We start from the raw sequence: 21,531 nt of genomic DNA, 5'->3' as shown, positions 1-21,531 counted from the left end.
GAAACATCCAAAAAGGTCAAGCTCCCAAGGACTGAAGGGAAATAGAAAGACAAGAAATGGAAGTACATTATTTATCAAGTTTGCATTTTAACACCAAGCCTTGTATGTCTGTGTGTACATTCTATTGTGTTTAGGAAACTACATGCACACTGCATACAGTGAAGTTTCTTGATTCCTATAGGTATAAAATAATAGGATTGAAAATAACATGAACAGACAAAATGCTGCAAGTAAAAGGATAGTATTTATTTGTTTGGGTTTTTTAAAACATTATTACATTGATAGAATATTATTTTAAAATGAAGACCATAATATATTCATTCAAAACTAGTCTGTTAAGCATATATATTTAAACTCTAATTTTTCATACATGTAATGAAAGAACATTATATTTTACAAATAGCCATTTTTAATAGACCTTATCAAAAACATGTTCAAAAATAACTGCCAAAATCTCTCTTTAAAATGTACAAAACAACTTTGCTGGCGCTGAAGATACCTTTCTTAAAAGCCAGAAATATCTAAGTGAACAGTTGAGTCCCCATCAAACCTTACTGAAAGCAGTAGTGACATAAAAATGTATAAGCAGTGCACAGAGTAAGTACAGCTTTTGTCTCAATACTGTACATATCTGTATTTGTTTAAAAATATTTTATAAAAACTCTCATTATTGAACTTAACGCCCTTTCCTGTCTGCAGAAAAATGGAGTCACTGAAATTATCCGTTTACTAAAATGTCTCCTCTGTGTGAATCTTCTCTTGTAATTTGAAGGGAAATTTACCACTTATTTCAATGCAACCAGGACTGAAAGTTTTGTTCAGCATACCACTGTGTAATTCCTCTTACTTTCACTTGGTTTCCCCCTTTGTTTCATAACGCAATACATCATAAAAACTCTTAAACATTAACTGAAGAAATCAGAACTCAAGTACTTCAGCTTACGAGGCTGGTGTATGGATTAGTTCACTATAAAACCGAGTGTTCAATTAAACTGAAACCAATTGCAAATAACATCACATGCTTTTTAATCAACACTCCCCTCTCTCCCTTGCTTCCTTTATAGTCCTTTCTGGCATTTCTTCTGGAATGAGCTCTTTAAGAAGGTGCGGTACCCTGGATCATCCACGTATTCGTTCCTAAAGCGGGAACTCAATACTCTCTGCCTCTTCTTCTCTCCCAAGATGATATCTGCTCCATAAAATGTGTCTTCAAATCTCATGTCAGAAGCTGTAGACTAAAATCAGACAATAATCATACACACAGCTTCACACAGGCCATCATATTCTGACATATTTTAGATAAGTTACATGGAAACTCAGATATATTTCACTAGATCATATGAAGCTAGGCTAAATTTCTGATTATGCAGTTACAGCTGTTTTCAGGAAAATGTATAAATATTAAATATACATTTTAAATGCACATTTAAAGTACAATTTTAAGTTTTCCGTATTTTGCATGCACTACTCATCATTTAATTCTCTAGGTCTTAATATTCCTTAGAAACATGTGATTAACAGCAGTTGTTAGTTTTGATTTTCTCCAGAGGTCACACAAACACTCTAATTCAAGCTGAAAAACAGCAACATGGAAGTGATGCGATTGTTGGTCAGGTTTGAACCTTGCAGCATCAAGCATTATCTACCACTTCGGATTCAGGGAACTTTTAAGTGCAACATACTATGTCATGGACCTCTGAAAAGAAACCTGCACACTGCCTAATTTGCAAAGAACTGGAGTCATGAGTTCCGTTGTTCATCAGCAAACTTAAAACAGTTGGGAATGGGACAGCAAATAGCAAGCAATTTGGGAAAAAAGCAGTAGCAGAAAATATTGGACCAACTTTCACTACTGGAGTCATGGTGAAGTTCCCACAATTGGGAAAAGCATAATTTGGAAGGAATTGGTCTCGTTAATTTTAAGAGGTGGACACAATACCGTAAGGTGTCTTTAACTTGCACTGTCTTCAACATGAGGAAGGGAAGGAGGTGCTGATCATAACCTGAAGACTAAGCTACATATTTATAGAATTTGAGGCAATAGTAAGAAATCATGCAAAGGTCTGAGCACAGGCCATGATTTGTTTTATTTAGCTGAACAAATGCAAATGTGATATTTTTAACCTATACTTAACTCCCAGTGAAGTTAACGGTGTCAAATGCAAAAAAAAAAAAAAAAAAAAAAAAAAAAAAAAAAAAAAAAAAAAAAAAAAAAAAAAAAAAAAAAAAAAAATTCTATACCAACTCCATTTTAAAAAGAGTAGAATAAACCCGACTATGCTTGTATTGTTATCCTTTAAGAAATGCAATAGTTTACATTCTACAGAACATGCACTTTATTATAAATACTTTTGACACGTAGTCTCTAAAACAAAAAACAGTAATGGAATGCCTTCTGAGTATAATGAAAAATCCCATTGAATATAACCAGATGGTTCACTAACATTTTTCAAGACATCTCTCTTAACCCAAGGTGGTCAGGACACTGAAAGATGTGTGCATTTATCCCAAATACATTGACAAAAAGGTGTCTAGCCAAGAATACTGGATCACTGCACCTCCCATTAGAAAGAGCTGTCCTAATCTTACTCTATTCCTTCAGTAAAACAGGACACACTGCTGGTGAACACCTCCTCAGCAGGCTGACAGCCTCACGTTTCTGTATCTCTATTCCATTCCCAGCTTTACTGTTCCTGTCACACATGATGCCCACCATTTCCTTTGACACACCTCTAGCTTCTGAAATATACAACATCAGTGTTGGATTGGCTGCTGATAACTGGATGAAAGGAAATGATGATAATAATGATGATGCCAGCTGCATGTGGCAAGAAGCATAGCAAAGGAAAGCCAGGCTGAAACCTTCTTCAGCTGCCTCTCCATGCGATGCTACATTAGCCCACCAAACTCATCCCATCTGATGTATGCCTGCAGGATCAACTCTAGACATCATTCCCTTACAACTCCTCACACCCAGCTCTCAAGAATCAGCTAATAATGTCACATAACAGAGGTGTGAACAGGTTACGTGTATGTGCCCACCTCCCTGCAGCAATGAAAAATATACTGTATACTGCTCTCTTCAAAGCTTCACTGAAAGTATTATTCAGATAAGAGGGAAATTTTTATTCAGATCAGTGAATTACTCTTTGTTCTCAATTATGATAAGATTTTTGCATCTTTATGCTTTGGTTTTACATCTTAGGAAACCTAACTTTTAGGTTGCAATACTTGCAATGCAGTTTTAAACAAACAGTTTAAGAATAGGACATGGACATGAGAAGAATATGGCGTTCTTAGTTGACACAATATTTAGCATTAATAACAAAGACAGGTAACGGCAGTCACCTTGTCTCCACTGACATGCTCTTTATGAACCTCAGCACGTTCCCACTTGGCATACATATCATAGAATCACATGGGGTTGGAAAGGACCTCTGGAGATCATCTAGTCCACCCCCCCTGCAACAGCAGGTCCACCCAGAGCAGGTTGTACAGGATCTTGTCCAGGCGGGTTTTGAATGTCTCCAGAGAAGGAGACTCCACCACCTCCCTGGGCAGCAAGTTCCAGTGCTCTGCCACTGTCAAAGTAAAGAAGTTCCTTCTCATGTTTAGGTGGAACTTCTTATATTTATGATATAAACGACTAGCTGGTGGATGTTGTTTGAAATTGCAGGAAACTAAAAAAATACGGTAAAGATTCAAACCAAAGATTAGCGAAATGCTGATGAGTCCTGCCAATTATATTAGTGAGCTCTGATCAGCTACTTTGTTTCTTAGAAAAAGCTAATTACATTTTTATTAATTTCAGGGCTTTTAAAATCAAAAAGCTCTGAGAACTTGGAAAGTTTTTAATAACATCTACATGTTATAAGCATACGGACAGAACAGAACGACTGGCACTTTAAAAATTTTACTAACTTGATAATTAAGGATCTGACAGATGATCTACCAAGATGTCCCTTTTAAGAGAAAAGCATTATCTTTGACATCAGCATTTACCTGTACCGGAAGAACAACTAACCATTCTCACTAGCAAATAGACACTTGTGCTAATTGTGCTGATTTAGCTAGTCATACTAGTACAGCCTTCAGAAAATATTTGTCCAGTTGAAATTGAAAATCCAGAATAAAGGTACAGATGGTGTTACTGGCATTTTGGGCATACATATACTATAAAGTTATCATCAGCAAATACTCACAAAACGTGCTTTTACTCTCTTAGGAAGCTCTTCATCTAGTGTATAGATCTCTTCTCTCTTCATTACTATTTGAGAACCATCTTCAAATTCAACCTAATTGAAAAAATGGATATTTAAAAATAAAATAATAATTTAACTCTTGCAGGAAGTTTCTGGGAATGTCTCCAAACAAAAACATATGTGCAAACACATAAGACTTACATACAAATATTCTATTAGCTATTTTAGGAATGTAAAATTAGGATAAAACATAAAAACTGTTATTTCTTAGGAACTGCAACACATACATAACTTGAAAATAATATCTAAGCAAAGAGCTTTCAAAATCAACACTGACACATAAAGTAAAATTTATTAGATTAGGAATGCCAAGCAGTAACAACACAGACAACGTTATGTTGTAGAAGTGACATATTAAAATGTCTTCATGTCATTTTTATTTGCCTCTTTTTTTTTTTTTTACTTGCTTCTAATAAATAAAAAAATTAATTTTAACATCCTGTGCTTCAAGGTTGAGGAAGACCATGTCAAAGGAAAGTATGAGTGACAACTAAGGAAATAACAGTTAACAGAATTTTATTGAATCTGATGGAATTTCTTTAAAATGCTCTGTTCAGAAGATGAAAAGCTTTATCATGCTTAGGTTTAGATTTAATCCAACATGAACCCCGTTAGCAGAAAATGAGAAAGGAAATGTAACTAGGTGTTGGGAATGTTAAAATGCTGAGGCTTTGAAGCATTTAAGTCTTTTCAGTAGCTGCTGATATTTTTTTTAATACTTCATCTAACAATTGTGAATTTCAGCTATTATCTATGATTGCAGTTTTAGTTCCACAGAAACTGTACTTTAAAGTTTGGTATAAACTTAAAAGAAGTCCCATACCACATCCTTAGGTGACTTAATGAGAGCTTATAAATGACAACAAAAAAAACCAGACTTAGGTTGGAAGAATAAGCCCAAATTCATACATAGGAAAACATTAACTTATCAAAAGTATTATCACAGATATATCTGAAAAATCGTGTATTTGAACTAGTAAACAGAGTGGGGTTTGCATGTTCGAATTGAAACCTTGCCATGACTATGTCAGATTAATTGTGAACAGCTGAAAAATCTGATATAGTACATCCATTCTCAAAAGTCAGGCTACAGATCTATAAACCATTAACTTCTTTTAAAAAAAAATTACAGCAATGTAACAGGGACGCACAGATCTGGGATGTATTTAAAATACACAGAGCACAGATGGACAGTAAAGTCACAAAAATCATCCTTGCTCCTCTCTGTTGCTGTCACTAACCCTATAAGTATAGCCTGTTAGGAATATGTTAGAGGAACTTAAAAATCAATTTTGCTTAAGCTTGTTTAATAAAATTACATAAATTTATGTATTTTTCCCTAGGATGCACGAACAGTCTTTCTGCTATTCTTGCTTCTTATTGCACAACATATTTGATAATATGCTTTTGAATAATAGAGTTGGTAATAATGTTTTTTGCACCACTGGTGAAAGAACTGGGTAGGGAATGAACTCTGCCAGCTCCATGAGATCAGAAAACCACCTGCCCCTGAAAGGGCAATCTTTTTGTTTTTACTGGTAGTGTACAGCAGCAAGCAACTGCATTAAACCACAGAATCTGGCACATTTACAGTATGAAATATATTGAACATTTACAGTGAAGAGTAACTGGAAGTTCTTCAGCTATAATTCAGCATACCACACTGGAAATAAATTTGCTGTACTGTACTGCAAACACAACAACAGCTTTTCTAAGATTTTCAATGGTATCATGATTCATGCAAAACATAACCTCACCATCTCTAATAGCTGTAAGTTAATCCAGACTTCAGATACTACATTTCAAATCATCAGTTTTATCCAGCAAGTTATTTTATTTGGACTTCCACTGCTGTATTGTGTCTATGTAGTATGCTATTCTTTCCATGAGATTTTCTTTTATCAGAACATCATAGATGAAGCTCAAAAATAAATAGTGAACATCAGTTTCAAAAATTATTAAGACATTTAACATAGACCACATTAACAATTTTACTTGAACACCTGCTGCATTTGGCATGTATAACTCTGCTTAGGGACTGTGTAGGGTACTGGGTTGCGAATGTTGAACTGGATGACGACATGAATTCTGGTGTTTTGTGTCATAGCTCCTGCATACATAAGTACTGTCACATCTGGTACAAAAGTCTCATGAAGCTGAGGAAAATTCAGGTAGAACAGATCCACCTTATTAGATCATAATGTTTATTTCAGAGTCCTTTTCAATCCTTCCTTCTGTCATACCCATCCTAACAGATTTGGTAAAATAATCTCAAGGCTGCAGTAGAGACCTCACAACCCAGAAGAATGGAGTGTATTTATGCATGGGTCCTACAAGCTATCAAACAGGTTGTGTAGAAGGACCAGAGGAAGAATTGCTAACGTCTCTTGAAGTTAGCTTTGCACCCTCCATGTAATAGACTTTCTGTAATTTGTGGCCACGTTGTGGCAGCCTCCTTTCCCAGCCTTTGGACTTAAACACTTGTCTCCAAAGTCCTAGGAAGTGCAATCTGGACTACCTCTAATCTTTAATTTTTTGCAGCTTCCCCTGTGATAGGGGTTGTTACAAGGCAGTTTATTGTAATCTCTCATGGCTGTTACGCTGAGGAACTCCAAACCTTACTGAACCTCCGCATACTGATCCATTTTCCTTAAACTAAACTGATTTCATCATATTGTCCAAGAGGTCCAAAATAAGACATACAAGTTTGTTTGACTATGTCAGATTCCTTCAAATATGAAAGATAACAACATTCATCTACTCTACCTCACAGTATTCCTCAGAAGACCAGCTGTTTAGAAGATTAAATGATTTGAAGATTAATGTTACTATAGAACAATAATCTTTATATTTTATAAAGAACTTTTCACCTTCACAATAAAATACAGCTGTTAAACATAAGGGAAGAGGTAAGATTTAGAGACTAGCTCAAGGGATCAGGCATTTGAGGATTTGAGTTCGATTGCAAGTCATCGGCAAAGTTAGAAGGTCAATGCAGCAAGTCATTTAGCCTCACTGTGCCTTAATTTATCTACAGATATAATAGTAAATTTGCCATTTTTGTAGAGTAATGTGAGGCCCTCAGATGAAAAGAGTTATGTAAGTGAAAATGATTATATATATATAAATGAAATGTACCTAGATTCTCATTCTTTCAGAAGTGCTATTATTATTGTGATTGTTTTATTGCAGTTTCTACCATTCACTTGGGTACTCAAAGCTGCTGACTGATTTTTCTCAAAGGCAAGCACATAAAAAAACAATTACCGTGTCTCTGAAATCAGAAGTCAGCTTTTTAGTCTTGCCTGCAGTGTTCAGTTCCCTTTTGCCTTTGCTAAGGATAAAACACTCCTTAGATTATGTGTTAATTAATTCAGAGGTGCCTCAGACAAGTGAAAGTAGGGCTATTTATGCTTTTCTTTTTACTGCCCCCCCTTCCATCTTTCCATAAAATGCCTAAGGTTCATTGCAGTCACACAGCAATACTTAATTTTATATCATTAATTGTATAATTACCTGACATCAAATAAAAGCAAATAACCTGAGAAAATAACAAATGTTATCTTTCAGTCTTAATGTTCTAACTGTTCACCTGAGTTCTTGTGAGATAACCCATTTTCTTGATTTTATAAGAGCAGGTGAAACCACAACTCCTAAAGAGTGCACAGCACTTAATGGTTTAGATAGCTTTATTTATTAGCTTAAATGTATTAGCAGTTACAATAAGAGTCCACTCTCCAGTATTCTGCTGGTTTGAAGCTGCGGCTGGCCAGTCAAAAGCTAGAGTTGAATGAGCCATTTGCAATAAAGACATCTGAAAACCAAGCTCATGGTAATAAATACAGACACCCACCTGATACATGTGAGCTGTGTTTGTTCCCAGATACTTTGCACCATACAGTTTTCCATCAGGCCACTTCACTTGGACAACCTCTCCTTCTGCAGGTGGGCCCAGCCTCAGGCAATCTCTGCTCTATTTAAAAAGAAGGATGGATTCTCAAATCAGTGAGTGAGCCACTACACTTTGAAATTACCAGTAAGCTGCTTTTTACAACTTGGTAATTGGAAGAGTTTTATTATCTTGTGTGTTTCAAGTTTTATAATCCTGCTAATGGGCTAACAGATGATACTGTTAGCCTTTATGAAAATGAAATACTGACCAAAGAAACATTCTCTTTACAGCTTGATGCTGCACTGCTAAGGCAACATATGCAAAAATCAGACAGCTACCAGCAACTGTGATACACTTCCCCCAAAATGAATTTGCATCACACATTGAAAATAAAGATCACTAAAATGCAATTGCATATGTGCAACACTTTCTCTTTTACATATTCAAGTAATTCATGTTTTGTTAACCACAGCATATTTTTGCTAGTTGCTAACTTTGCTGACTGAAACATACTCTGATGGATCAAACTATAAACGGCGAGAATGCCAATGAGTTCTTTACTTAGCTGATGGAGAAACACTGAAAGAATCCAAATGCTTACAAAGAAGTAGGTGGGATTTTTCTATTCAGAGGATATGAAGCAGTTTTTTTCCCTGTGTTTTGCCCAAATTTTGTGCCTGACTTGAGTATGTCAGAGCAGCAGTTTATGCTAGTTGCAACATACCTTTGTTATGGTTTCTTTTGCCCCATACAACTCAGTATGACCTAAATGACTCATTTGCAGAGCACACAGACCACACACCCATAACAACAGCTGCCCACATGAGGCAATACATGAGGTCTAGACTGGGAAGAGAAAAGATAATGCCAAGGACTCAGGTGCAAGGACTCAGTGACAAGGTCCTGCAGGACCTGGCATTGTCTACGGTTGCTGCAGTACTATTACTGTTTCAAAGTTTATATAGAATAATTTACAAAAATATTTTATCTTTTACTTAACAGCTTACTTCCAACAGAAGCCCAAGATCATCATTACAAAAAACTCAAAATGTGGGAGCAAAAATGCACCACTGTGATCCTTACTGGGACATTTTCATGTTATAACATCACGCTAGCCAAATCCAGGCTTTATAAACAGTTTTTAATCACATGTATCTTAATCCATGAATTCGATTCAATGCATGAGAACAGAAGTGAAAAGCTGGATTTTCACAGAAATACATCTTCCTGCATGACAACACTGTCTCTGTCATCCCTCGGGTGCTGTGCCAGGGGGACAGGTATAAAATATGCCCTGCATGTTTGCCTGGCAAAGGTTGCTGTGACAGACACAGAAAGATGTATCTTTCAACTTCACCATATATTTGGGGTAGTAGGTGGCATTAGTGTATTACCTTTTCTGATATTTCCAGGAGAGGGAGGGAGAGAGGGGAAAGGGCAGAGCATGGCTGCTGCCTGCTTTCCAGCAGTGGAATAATTATGACTTCTCAGGGGACAGGGATTGCTAAATACTATCACAGCTCTGACCATAAATTAAATGAGACCATATTTGTAATGCTCTCTTCTCAGTGACGACTGTCAAGATGCTTACTGTCATTATCATACTTCCGCTATTTATGTGAAGTACAAATAGGAGTCTTGGCTAAGTGTTTTGAACGAACTTTTAACATGTATCACTGAGGATAGCAAGTTTCCTGAAAATAAAAACATCTATCAACAATGTCGAGTCAAACATCAATTTTCCAAGAACAAAAGCCCAGCATGAATTGTTCCCTTTGCACCTTGCATAAGAAAAACATCTCACAGCTTCTCTAGGCTAGCTAAAGGAACTGCTCACATGGAAAATTAGAGGTCTCATGCAAATACGTAGACAAATAACAACCCCACTCTTCATGTATGACAACATTGTCTTAGTATTTGGAACAATGTTTGGGAAACCTGTGCTAAATAGTTTTTGCTGATTTCTGCCAGAGTTCCTCTCTTTTATTTTCACATTACATAACCATTTTAGAGACTTTTTACAACAAAAGTACTTCTTACCAATTTCTCCTGCAGAATGATTTCTTGGACTGATAAAATTACAAAAATGCAACCTCACTTTTTCTCAGTCATATCATAAAAAGTCAGACATCAAGATATGGCAATCCTTCAACATCCCCCACACCCGCAGGAAATAACATATAGTGTGGGATCAGTCTACATTCAGCTTATAAACCACATAAATTTCCTGTACAGTGTATATTTTCTTCTGCATACAAATAGACAAAATCATGCCTATCTTTACTGAAAAGCCTATTCACTTAAGTGTCCAGTTTCACATTCCAGCTGTTTCACAGCTCAGAGTTCCAGCTCCAAGCAAGGTCAGCTACAGCAGGTTGCTCAGGGATATGTCCAGTTGGGTTTGAGTACCTCCAAGGGTGAACACTTCACCATCTCCCTGGAGAACTAGTCCAGCATTTGATAAGCCTCACAGTAAAAAAGTCTTAACTGAAGAAAAATTCCACGTTAAGGAACTTCCTGTATTTCGGTTGGTTGGTACCCATTGTCTTTCATCCTGTAACTCTGCACCACTGAGAAGCATGTGGCTCCATTTTCTTTACTTCCCCCATCAGGGATTTATACACTTGCATAAGATCCCCCTGAGTCTACTATTCTCTAGGCTGAACAGTTCTGGGTTTCTCAGCCTCTCCTCATATGACAGATGCTCCAGTCCCTTCATCACCTTCATATCCTTTCACAGTATTTGCTCCTGTATGTCCCCATCTTTCCTGCAGAGGTGAGCCCATAACTGGACACAGCACTCCAGATATAGTCTCACCAGTTCTAGCTTTACAGCCATTAAAAAAAGTTTCTCTATGAAAAAAACCTGTAAATAACAATAATTCCAAAGCTTTTTTTTTGTTTATTACAGGTGGTATTTTCTGGTTTTAGAAACATTCATTTTGGAATTCATTATATGAACTAAAATAGTAAGTAATCCATTTGCAATAGATGTTGGAAAAATATGCTAAAATACTTTTTCTTTTTCCTATACCGCCACTAAGGAATCCTTGTGTACAGCACTACAGATAAAGCAGATATTTTTGCTATTTTTCTCTTCTGATATTCCTTTGGTTTTACCACAGAGGCTGAACAATACTTCGGTTCATTAAGGCTGGGCAGAGCATTTTCAGGTAACAAATCCTGTTGCAGTGGCAGGGTGGTTTTGTTTGACACAGACTAGGAACAAATGTGGAGGCACACTAAGAAAAAAGAGGAATTCTGCACCTGAAGCATGTAGTTGAATCCAGGAACTGCCAAATGTTGCAAGATTCACCTAATTTGACTATAGCCACTGACATCTGAAGAAGTTACCTTTATTTTTAAAAAGTTTAAAAAAAATATGTTCAAGGGCTTTCTTAAATCAAGGCTGAAACATATAGATATTCTGGTCTGAGATGAACTTATGAACTATTGAGACTATTATCCAGAACAGAGACCCATCATTTTATTTTGACAATGTTTTGCCTGTCAATTATGTTATTAATTCCGCTACTACAAATTCAACAATTGTTTTGGAAATGACAAGAATATAAGAGCCTTGGACTTCTAGGTTTGATGCAAAGGAGCCACATTGAAAACAAACATCTTCAGTGAATTCAGAGGAAAGAGAAAACTGTGGTGTAATCCTTGAATTCAACATGGCTAAATTGGCTCATATCTTCAGGCACTGGCTAAAAGAAGTCTGCAAGTTAAATTGATGATAGAAAGGATACTGTAGCCTTTCATGTCAAAATTGTAGTAGGAAAGGATGAAATTATTCTGTGAGTACAAATATCAGCCAATGGTAATGTACAGAGACTCTGGTCTGACAGAAACTCAGATAGAGAGAAAATCTTACAAAGGAAATTATTGGCAGGCCCAAAGTAGAATATTTGAGAATTTAATGAAAAACAAAAAGTTTTCATTTTTACAGATTTCTTCTCAGTTGAGGAAGGCAGCAGTTGAACAAAAAAGACGTGGAGACTACAATACATCATTTAATAACACTTTAAAAAAAATCTTTTCAGGTTAAATACATGAAAAGAAAAAAGCTCTCAAAAATATTACTGAATATTCTGAACATACAAAACCCCCACCACTTCATTCCTCCTGAGTCTAGCACCAGGAAAAGTTTTTCATTAGCTTCTGCCTTTCAACAGTCAGCTTACAGCTCAATGTTTGATCTTTAAGGAGCTTAAATGGAATCATATTCTTACAAATCTGATTCAGCCTTTGGTGAATGTGGAACGTGACTGGTGAAGAAGGGACCAATTAACTCCTTTAACTTAAAGTAATGGTCATAAAGGTTAAAATTGTATTTAATATCATAGCAATAACTTCTGTCATTTTATCTCAAGAATTTGTTTGAAAAGAGGAAAATGTGGCCCATATGGCATCTCTTAGAGGAGGTATAAAACCAACAGTTGCTAGAAAACAATTCAAATGGAAAAATGCCAATACTTGTTTGTTTAAATCAGAGAGGCACTTAATCAGATCACCTGGCTCTTGATAACTGTTTTAATGATGTGCTCCTACCCTGACTCAAGAGAAGATATAAGAGTTGTGATGATGAAGGTCCCCGATTTGATCCCACAATTGATAACCTAGACTAGTATGTCTTATTTTGAAAACTGCTTTTGCCTCCCACTCACAGTTTCGCAGGAGCATTCTGTGGAACTTCTCTTATTAGGATGAAGAAAATCAATCTCCATCTCGATCGGATCAGAATATTTTCTGTGGGAGATTATTAAACAAGGTTCTCACAGCTGTGCTCCTACAGTGGGCTTAATAGGGAAGAGGAGAATGAAACAGTGTGAGGTGTAAGACATTTGCAGTCCATTAAGTAACAGTCTGAAGACCCTCCTCTACAGCTGATGAATATTACTGGAGACCAGATTTCCCTAAACATAGCACTAAACCAAAAACATTCATCTGTATGTGTGTGTGTATAACAATACTGTGAGAATGGAGATTTCTTTTTGCATGTACAAAAAAGTAAGGCCAAAAACTTGGAAAGATATTGAAGAAAAATCATTCTACAGTATAGAGTACTAAGGGGGAATATTGTCTGCAAGTGGTTCATTCTTGAAGTTTTCTTATTCACTGCTAATACATCCAATTAAGCAGAATGTTTTCCCTTATAGCTGTGCTGTTTTACAAACTTAAGGTTTACATTCATAATCTTGCATCATTTAAAGTAATTTGTTTGACATGCACAGTAGTCTCTTTCTTTTCTGAACCATTTCATTCTTCTGGAAATTATTAAATAATTTTCAAATCTACCATGCACACAAAATTTGTTTACCCATTTCCCATGAGGGTGTCTCTACAAAATCCACATCGTGGAGTGTCAAACTGTCATTAGCGTTAACCAAGACAGCAAACATAATCAGGCTGGCACCTCTTTCTTAAGGACAGTGTCTAACTGAGCAGTCCCTATCCCATGAACAATCTCAGAAACTCCTATTTTGTTTTCCTCAACACCGAAAGAATTGTTTAATCGGCAGACACAGTGCTGAGCTCTGTTATTTTTCAAATCACTATGGTTTAGACTGTATTCAAAACAAAATATTTTTGTTTATTTAATTGTATTCAAATTACAGTATTTTTCTCATTGTTACTAAGCAAAACTTTCTGCATCTCCTTGACACTTTTGGGTTTTACTTAGTGATTTGCTTTGTTTCCAAAACAAAGTGCAAAATGACTCATTATTTATTCAAATTGTTGTCAAATACCATTGATGGTATAATTGACATAAACAATACAGGGCTAAAGTGGCCAAGTGTGGCTCTTGCAACAGGTTTTGTGAAACAGCACATACTTCTATTTCTGCTGGATGGTTCTGTAACAGTGGCCGAATGAACTACACAAAAATTCTACAAATTATTTTACTTAATAGTAAAGGAATAGTATAAATATACACAGAAGCCAACTGTCATTATTTTTCCAGAGATGATGTCAGTTTAAAGACAATATAAATGTAAGCTCAAAACTAGTATTTGTAACATTTAGTTTAGCTGAACATATTTTTCATCCTTTGAAGTTACTCATTATTTCTGTACCATATGACATCAAAACCCTCTAGGAAGACACATTCCAATCAATCAACCAACAGCAGTTTTGCAGGGATACTGTGTAAGAATCCATTTTGTTGTGCTGCTGCAGCTTTCTGTACCGGGGAATTCTTGTGAATCCCACTATGCTGTTGTCAGGCAGCTTGGCAAGAAGGAACAGCAAAAGGCAGAGGTAAGCAGCAGCCTGGCTTCAGCCCTGCAATATGCTTGTTGATACAGATCCTTTCCATATTGTTCCATCCCTGATACACAGGGGCCATGGCACAATACTGTAATCCTCCTGGAAGACTGAAAACTGATAATCTAGCCCTGAGGTTTCAAAGATCAAAGAGAAAGAGATACCAAAAGGAGGAACTAGAGCTAAATCAGACTTTGTAATTGCAATAAAGCTGGCCCTGCTATCAACATATTTTTTTACTATCACTCATGTTTGTGTTTCGTTGTGAATTTAAACATATTGTTGAAATCAAACAGTGACATATTTTCTGTCATCCCCTGCATTGTTTAGATCCATAAGAATGGCTCAGACCTTAGTATTAGTGTAGCTAACCCCAATTTGCATGGAGCAAGCCATAATATTGACTCATTTGGGCTTTTATGTTAGAAATTCCATGGTTTCTGAAAAATAAGTTAAAATTCATGCATGGTCTCCAAGACTGAATAAGCAACACCTCTATCCCCCTATTTTGGAGGAACTGAAATTCACAGCAAATTCAATTCATAGAACATTCATTTCAATTTATAGCAAATAAGCATTCTGGTATTAATCACAAAATTAACAGTTACTTCTCACAACACAGACAAAACACGCTAGCTATATCTGATTTTCATTTATCAGACTTCAAGTGGATTTCTAGTCCCCAGAATCACAACATGAAGAAGTCGGAAAAATCCCAGCCTGATTATTGGGCTTTTGCACAGAAATTGTCCTCTTGCTGATTCTAGTTGAACTGCACCAATCATTTCTATATTTTCGCCTTAAATTAGGACCTCAGTTAAATATACTATCCTACCTCATTGCTGCTAGGGTACCTAGCATGAGAGAGTGCTCTCTGTACTGACAGGCACCAGCCGAAGGTGGCTGGAAAGGGAAGGAGTACAGAAATAAGCTGAGGGTGACCATGTTGTCAGGAAGAGTTAGCTCTTGCTGTACAGACCCAGGAGGGAAAAAGGCTCCTGTGGCAGAGCAGGAGAGGTACCTCTAAACAGTCCTGAGGATGGAGCTTCAATGTCCCCAAAGCCATTCTGTGAAGGCACCTCATGCAAGTCCTCTGCGCTACTTCAGCTAGCGTTAACTTTCAATGTGAGTGCTGGTGATTAAGCTTCCACAGTCACGCTCACCAGCGATTGTTTCATAAGAAGGATGACTAATATGTTCACAACTAACACCCCTGATCTAGAAAAGCTTGTCACATCGATAAATAACATACCACAGCTGCAAACAGTGAATATATCTACCAACACCATTAAAGCGGAAGTGGAGAAACAAATTGTGGAAACTCTCTGAAAACAACCGCTGATCTCAACAGACTGTCAAACTGTTTTTCTTTTGGGAGCTGATAGTATACAGTACTTAATGCAAATTTTTAGAAACACAGAATTAGGTTTCATATGTTCCAAGACAATTTGAATGAAAAGGAGAGTGGTAGCTAATTTGCCACAGTCAGAATTTTATCTAAACAGGAACAGCAATTTGCACAGTGCATTAGCATTTGAAAGAGCAGGCCTGATTCCCAGGAGCGCAATTCTGGTTTTGAATTGGTATAAATTCAGTGAAATCACCAGATTAACAGAATAGTTGCTGTAATTCAACAAATTTAGCCTTGGATCACAGAATGCATAGTATAAAAATACTTTGAATTTATGTAAAATATGTTGTCCTTAAAATGTTACTGAATCTTCTCTTACAAAGTGAATATATGCTTTCACCAAAGGGAAACTGGAAGACAAATTGGATCATGCATTCCTGAATACATCTAAAAATTTCTTACTTTCCAATCAGCTTAGAAAGTTAATATTTCAACTGTTACATTGCCTTTCAGAGAAGTATTAATAACACAGATACATGCGTAACATTAATTGACAGAATCTGGGCAATTCTGTGGGATTCAAACCCACATTGTGGAATTTGGCTTAGGATGTCCAGCCTGGCACTGGAGATCACAATAAGGTGCAGGACAGAGGACACTGAGGAAGCCTTAACCGGGGGTACAATATACTCTTATGGGACAAAACTCAGTGTCAGCATAAGGAAGGTAAAGTTGGCAAAGGTACCTGGACATCTGATTCGCTGTGCCTGACTGATGTAAAAAGCTCCTTTAGTGCAGAGGAGAACCCTTGCTTATGCTTACAAAGTTAGATGACACTCTGAATCCTGTGGTATGACCTTACAGGCCTTCACCGACCTATATCTTGGTGAAGGCCGACCTATATCTTGGTGAAGGCCTAAAGGTTTAAAGTTCCCAGTAAATCAATTGCAGTCACACGAGTACAAAGAGCAGCTCACGTTCTGCTCCTGCCCCTGCCTCAGGCTGTAACACACACGAAGGAAAACGCTCCTTCTTCCCCCTCACTTCTCCTCCTGAACATACAAGGCAAGTCTGGAAATAATGTACTTCGGAAACACACAACAAATAAGAGTAAATTACCAGATCTGACAATCCCGGCTTTTTTGTCAGAAAAAGGGTGAGAGGGGAAAATAATGCTCCTCCCAACTCCCAGCAGTCCCACCTCATCTCAATGGTTCCTCTGCGATTCCAGGGATTTAACTGTGCTCCACATGCTCAGCACAACTGTACTCGTAGACATGGATGCATACTCACTTTGCAAGCACAAGAAGCACTGAAATATATTTCTGTCTCCCACCTGCTTCACTGCAAAGTCAGCCATCTTATCATAAACTGAAAAGTAATGGATTATCTTCCATTTTGTTTCTCCAGCTGAGCTGGGGGGGCATTACCTTCAACTCATCTAAAATCAGTATTGATAAGGATCCATAAAGCATTCCATTATAAAGTGGAAAGGACATTATACACAGGAAACTATGTAAAGATAATACTCATATTTGAAGCTTTAATTTGGCTTAATCTATCCTATATTGATTTTTTTGCTTATCTATTGTTGCCTGTCTTTCTACTGTAACAGTAAACAAAGAAAAAGCAAGACCCCCAGAAAAATCACTTCTGTTCTGCATAATGGAGTAAAGTGAAAGCAACTCGCTTGAATCAATATGGTTATAGTACTATACGAGTTTCAGATCAGAATCAGACTATTTCATCTTTTGATGTTTTGAAGCTTCAAGAGTTAAACAATGGAATAAAAGCCTTCAGTCTGAAGCCTTAGAACTTAGTCTTTGTTTTTAAAAAAATTGATTTTAACTTAATAAGACCACAGTTTTAAAAACAGGAATTCATTTGTGTTAAAGATGTAAACAATGATTTGCATGTGCAAAGCATAGCATTCTGTGTATCAGCGCTTGCAAATTCAGTGCAAAAGTTCACAGTTGCAAAAATATGTTAAAATAAATCTCTCAGCTCACACAAACTTGAAAAAATTCTACAAAACATATATACACATATTTAAATTCTTGGAGTATTTCTTAGAACAAGAATGCAAAATCCTACACAATTTTTACACATCTATCTAACTGAGAAAAGAAACCCAAGTTTTCTCCTCAAAGACGTGTCATGCAGCTTTCGAACTTGCTTTCCAGAATTTTTCACAATTGTCTGTCAAGGGTCACACCATACAAAATGCTGAGTAGTAAGTTCAACTACATAGCAAGTAATTTAATAATGCTGCAAAAAAAGTTGTGCCAGCCCAACATGACTAGAGCATTATTCAGCTCAGAGCCTCAATGTTGTGTTAGTTAAGAAATAAAAAAAAAAAGGTTGCTAAACCTATTATAATTCATTAGGTCTATTTTCCCACATCATGCAAATAGTTCTGAGGATTTTTTGACTAAGTTTGTACCAAATACGATCTATCCTTTTGTTACCTTAAGAAATGTGCTTTTCTATTTCACATTCTCAGAAATCACTGGTGATGGTGACACTAGAGTGCATCCAAACTATCTATAGATTGCCCAGAAAGCGTGAATTCAACAGTTCTAATTTCCTTAGCCATTCTTTATAGATTTACATGCCAGTATAATAAAACTGAACAATAAGCTATTGTCTGTCAGAACCTTAATGGATCTTTCACAGATACAAGGAGGCAGGTAAATACTACTATTTAAAGTTTTGATTTTAACAGGTAGACAAGCAGAAAACAGTTGTCAGGGAGAAAGGCATACAGAAGAGAAACCACTAGAAAAAATGCTGGAAACTAGTCAGGAGTTTAGTCATTTATAATGCCAGACAAGGTTGAATGAGGAAAAGTTGCACACATCTGGTTCGTAGGACAGATTTTCAGAAAAAAACAGCATCCTTTGGAAATTACTAGGGCTAGAATCAAACCTTTTTTATATCCATGTGGACATTAATGGATTGTCAAGACTTATGTGCTAGCCCATTATTTCCGAATGTCTATTGTTCAAGCAGTATGGTTTTTCAAAAGCAGTAGCAAAAGTATTAACATATAGAAACTGAGAAGCTGATTGAATGTCCACATAGACAAATGCAGACACATATTTATTGTACCACTGAAAGTCAGTAGTCCAGAAAAAGTCATTAGGGAGAAGTTCTTGCAAAGAAGTAAGATTTTGTTCTTGAAGCTACATCCCAAGCATTGACACTCACAGCTCCCCCAAAGTGGTACCTTTTCTAACCTGCACAAGCAAAAAGTCCCACCTACATAATGGCACATTATGGTTTTAAACTCATGTTCCCTTTATCTAGCATGTGGAGGAAATAATTTTTGAAGAACTGTTCAGCTAAATCCGATCTGTTCTGCATCTCAAAGGAGGATGAAGTGAATCCATTCTGTCTGTCACTGGTCTAATAATACTATCCTTGGGACGATCTGATCCAGCCTGACTCCTTTCCCTGTGCTTTACTCCAATTAGGTCACCTTGTCTTGAGCAACTTCTAGGATTATAAATGTCTATGCAGCTTCAAACCCCTGTGAGATATCTAGGCCAGGAAGGATCATTCAGTACCTCAGCAAGTCCACAACCATCAGGAATTGGCAAGGCTATGCACAGGGTATGTGTGAACATTACAGTGTGGGTCATGAGATGTCGAAGCTTTCATTTCATAATTTTGTAGGGGTGTGAAGTGAGTATTTGCGGGTCAGGACAGAATTAGAAGATTGCAAAGAATATCCCTGGCAGATAAAAGTTGGGTTGTCTGGCTTTTTTTTTTTTTTAATAGCTTCTCAAATTACATTGCAGGTTTTTCTGGCGTTCATTCTGGCAGGTTTTCCTTCAGATACTGGCAACTAAAATGTGCTCCATTTTATTACAAAGAAAGCAGAGGATAATAATTTTGGGTTTTGTGAAATTTAGATGCACACTATAAGAAGTTGTAGCCTTCATGATAATTTCAGTGAAATACTTCGGCTGTCGGAGTTCTCAATAGCCTTGTTCCTCACTCCCCTGCCAGTGGTAAATTTAAAGTACTGATAGACACAGAAAGATAGAGCTTAATCTTCTCCATTCTCTTCACATTGAAGGCTCTCTTGGGTCCACTACTGAAAGAAGGTACTTGCATAAGTACCAGCATCATTCTGTCAAAGATTCCAGGTATGACTGTTGGTATGTCAGAAAATCCACTATTTGGTGTGGGTTTTTTCATGCTTGAATTTTTTTCAGGTAATTTTTTCACTTCAAAAAACAGTGGTAGATTAAAAAAAAATCAAGCAAGATGCTGGATGGACCGACTTGACACATGCAAAAATAATTTCTTGTTTCTGCTTTTGACAGCTGCAGTCTGAATGTCTTAATCTGAACTAATAACCCTTTTCAAGAGTATGCTTTTTGGATTTTATTGAGACCTCAGAAAATTACCATAATGTGTTTATGCAAAAAACCCTCATGAACTCCTGAATACAGCATCCAAGTATCCTTCTAAACATATCTCACTTCCTCAGCTCTTAAGATGCTCTTGCTTGTAACGAACATTTACAGCAGTATTCTGTAAGCTACAATAACCCTTAGGATGGTATTCAATTTCTAGATTTTAATAAGTAAAATCCATGTTGGGGTTTGGGCATGATAACCCACAGATCAGCTTTACCTTCTCAACAGAGAACCTCTACATTTATACACTTAATAGTAAACTAAAACACAGTGTAGGTATAACATGGCAGCATGCCATGCTATACGTGCGCTCATATTTGTTCAACTTGTTTGCTTGATAACCATGAGGTGAAACCATGACAATAATTATGTGTAAACTGGTCACTGGAGGACAAGGGTACTTACTGGGGCAAGTGTCCTGGAAAGATGTCTACCATTTCAGGAGAGGTTCAGCTCTCCTGTAATCAGACCTCCCCACAGACTCAAACCATGCTTGACTCCGCAATCTAGTTTTTTAATTCCTCTCTTACTTGCAATCACTATATTTTGGTGGGATCTTTCAGCTCCTGACCAAGTATGTTACAAGCTTCCCCTGTTTAGCTAAGATTTTGATAAGGTAATGTGGGAGTAACTTCATCGTTAGCTCTAATTTCAGAATACATATATATATGTATATATTTTTTAATTATACTTGCTGTTAATGCATTATTGGCAGCCACAGTATAGAGAGAAAAAAATAAAAGTCCTAGCTAAATACCCAGAATACTAGTTTCTAGCAAACTGCCAAGATATGACTGTGAAGATAGATCTGTCAGGTACTAACACACACAAAAAAAAAACAACACCCAAAAAAACCCCAATTGTGGGACACCTTCACTAACTGAGCAGGCTAAAGAACTGAGACATAAAGCCTATCATATGAGAAGCAGCTGAAGGAACTGGGGTTGTTCAGCTTGGAGAAAAGGAGGCTGAGGGGAGACCTTATTGCTCCCTACAACTACCTGAAAGGAGGTGGTAGACGGGGGGGGTTGGTCTCTTCTCCCAAGTAACAGGCAATAGGACAAGAGGAAATGGCCTAAAGTTGTGCCAGGGGAGCTTTAGATTGGATATTATGAAAAATATTTTCACCAAAAGGGTTATAAAACATTGGAACAGGCTGCCCAGGGAAGTGGCTATGTCTCCATCCCTGGAGGTATTTAAAAAAATGTGTACATGTGGTGCTGAGGGATATGGTTTAGTGGTAACTTGACAGCATTAAGTTAATGGTTGGACTTGATGATCTTAAAGGTCCGTTCCAACCAAAACAATTTTGTGATTCTATGA

General features: G+C 36.9%; 1 protein-coding gene across 3 annotated transcripts in view; it reads right to left on the bottom strand.

Annotated features, from left to right (window-relative positions):
* Positions 1-225: 225 nt before the first annotated feature.
* Positions 226-21,531, bottom strand: part of LOC106894931 (lysine-specific demethylase 4C-like) — a 215,556-nt gene continuing 194,250 nt past the window's right edge. For all 3 annotated transcript variants that reach the window (XM_014953965.1, XM_014953967.1, XM_014953966.1), the window contains 3 exons: positions 8,116-8,235; positions 4,203-4,295; positions 226-1,235 (listed from right to left, as the gene is read on the bottom strand). In XM_014953965.1, the coding sequence (XP_014809451.1) occupies positions 1,059-1,235; positions 4,203-4,295; positions 8,116-8,235 (390 nt within the window). In that variant the 3' untranslated portion in view covers positions 226-1,058. The remainder of the gene's footprint in view (positions 1,236-4,202; positions 4,296-8,115; positions 8,236-21,531) is intronic.

The sequence above is a fragment of the Calidris pugnax genome, unplaced genomic scaffold (assembly GCF_001431845.1).
Source record: "Calidris pugnax isolate Ruff unplaced genomic scaffold, ASM143184v1 scaffold178, whole genome shotgun sequence".
Taxonomy (NCBI): domain Eukaryota; kingdom Metazoa; phylum Chordata; class Aves; order Charadriiformes; family Scolopacidae; genus Calidris; species Calidris pugnax.
The sequence above is the reverse complement of the archived record's forward strand: the minus strand, read 5'-3'. Positions and strand labels throughout refer to the sequence as shown.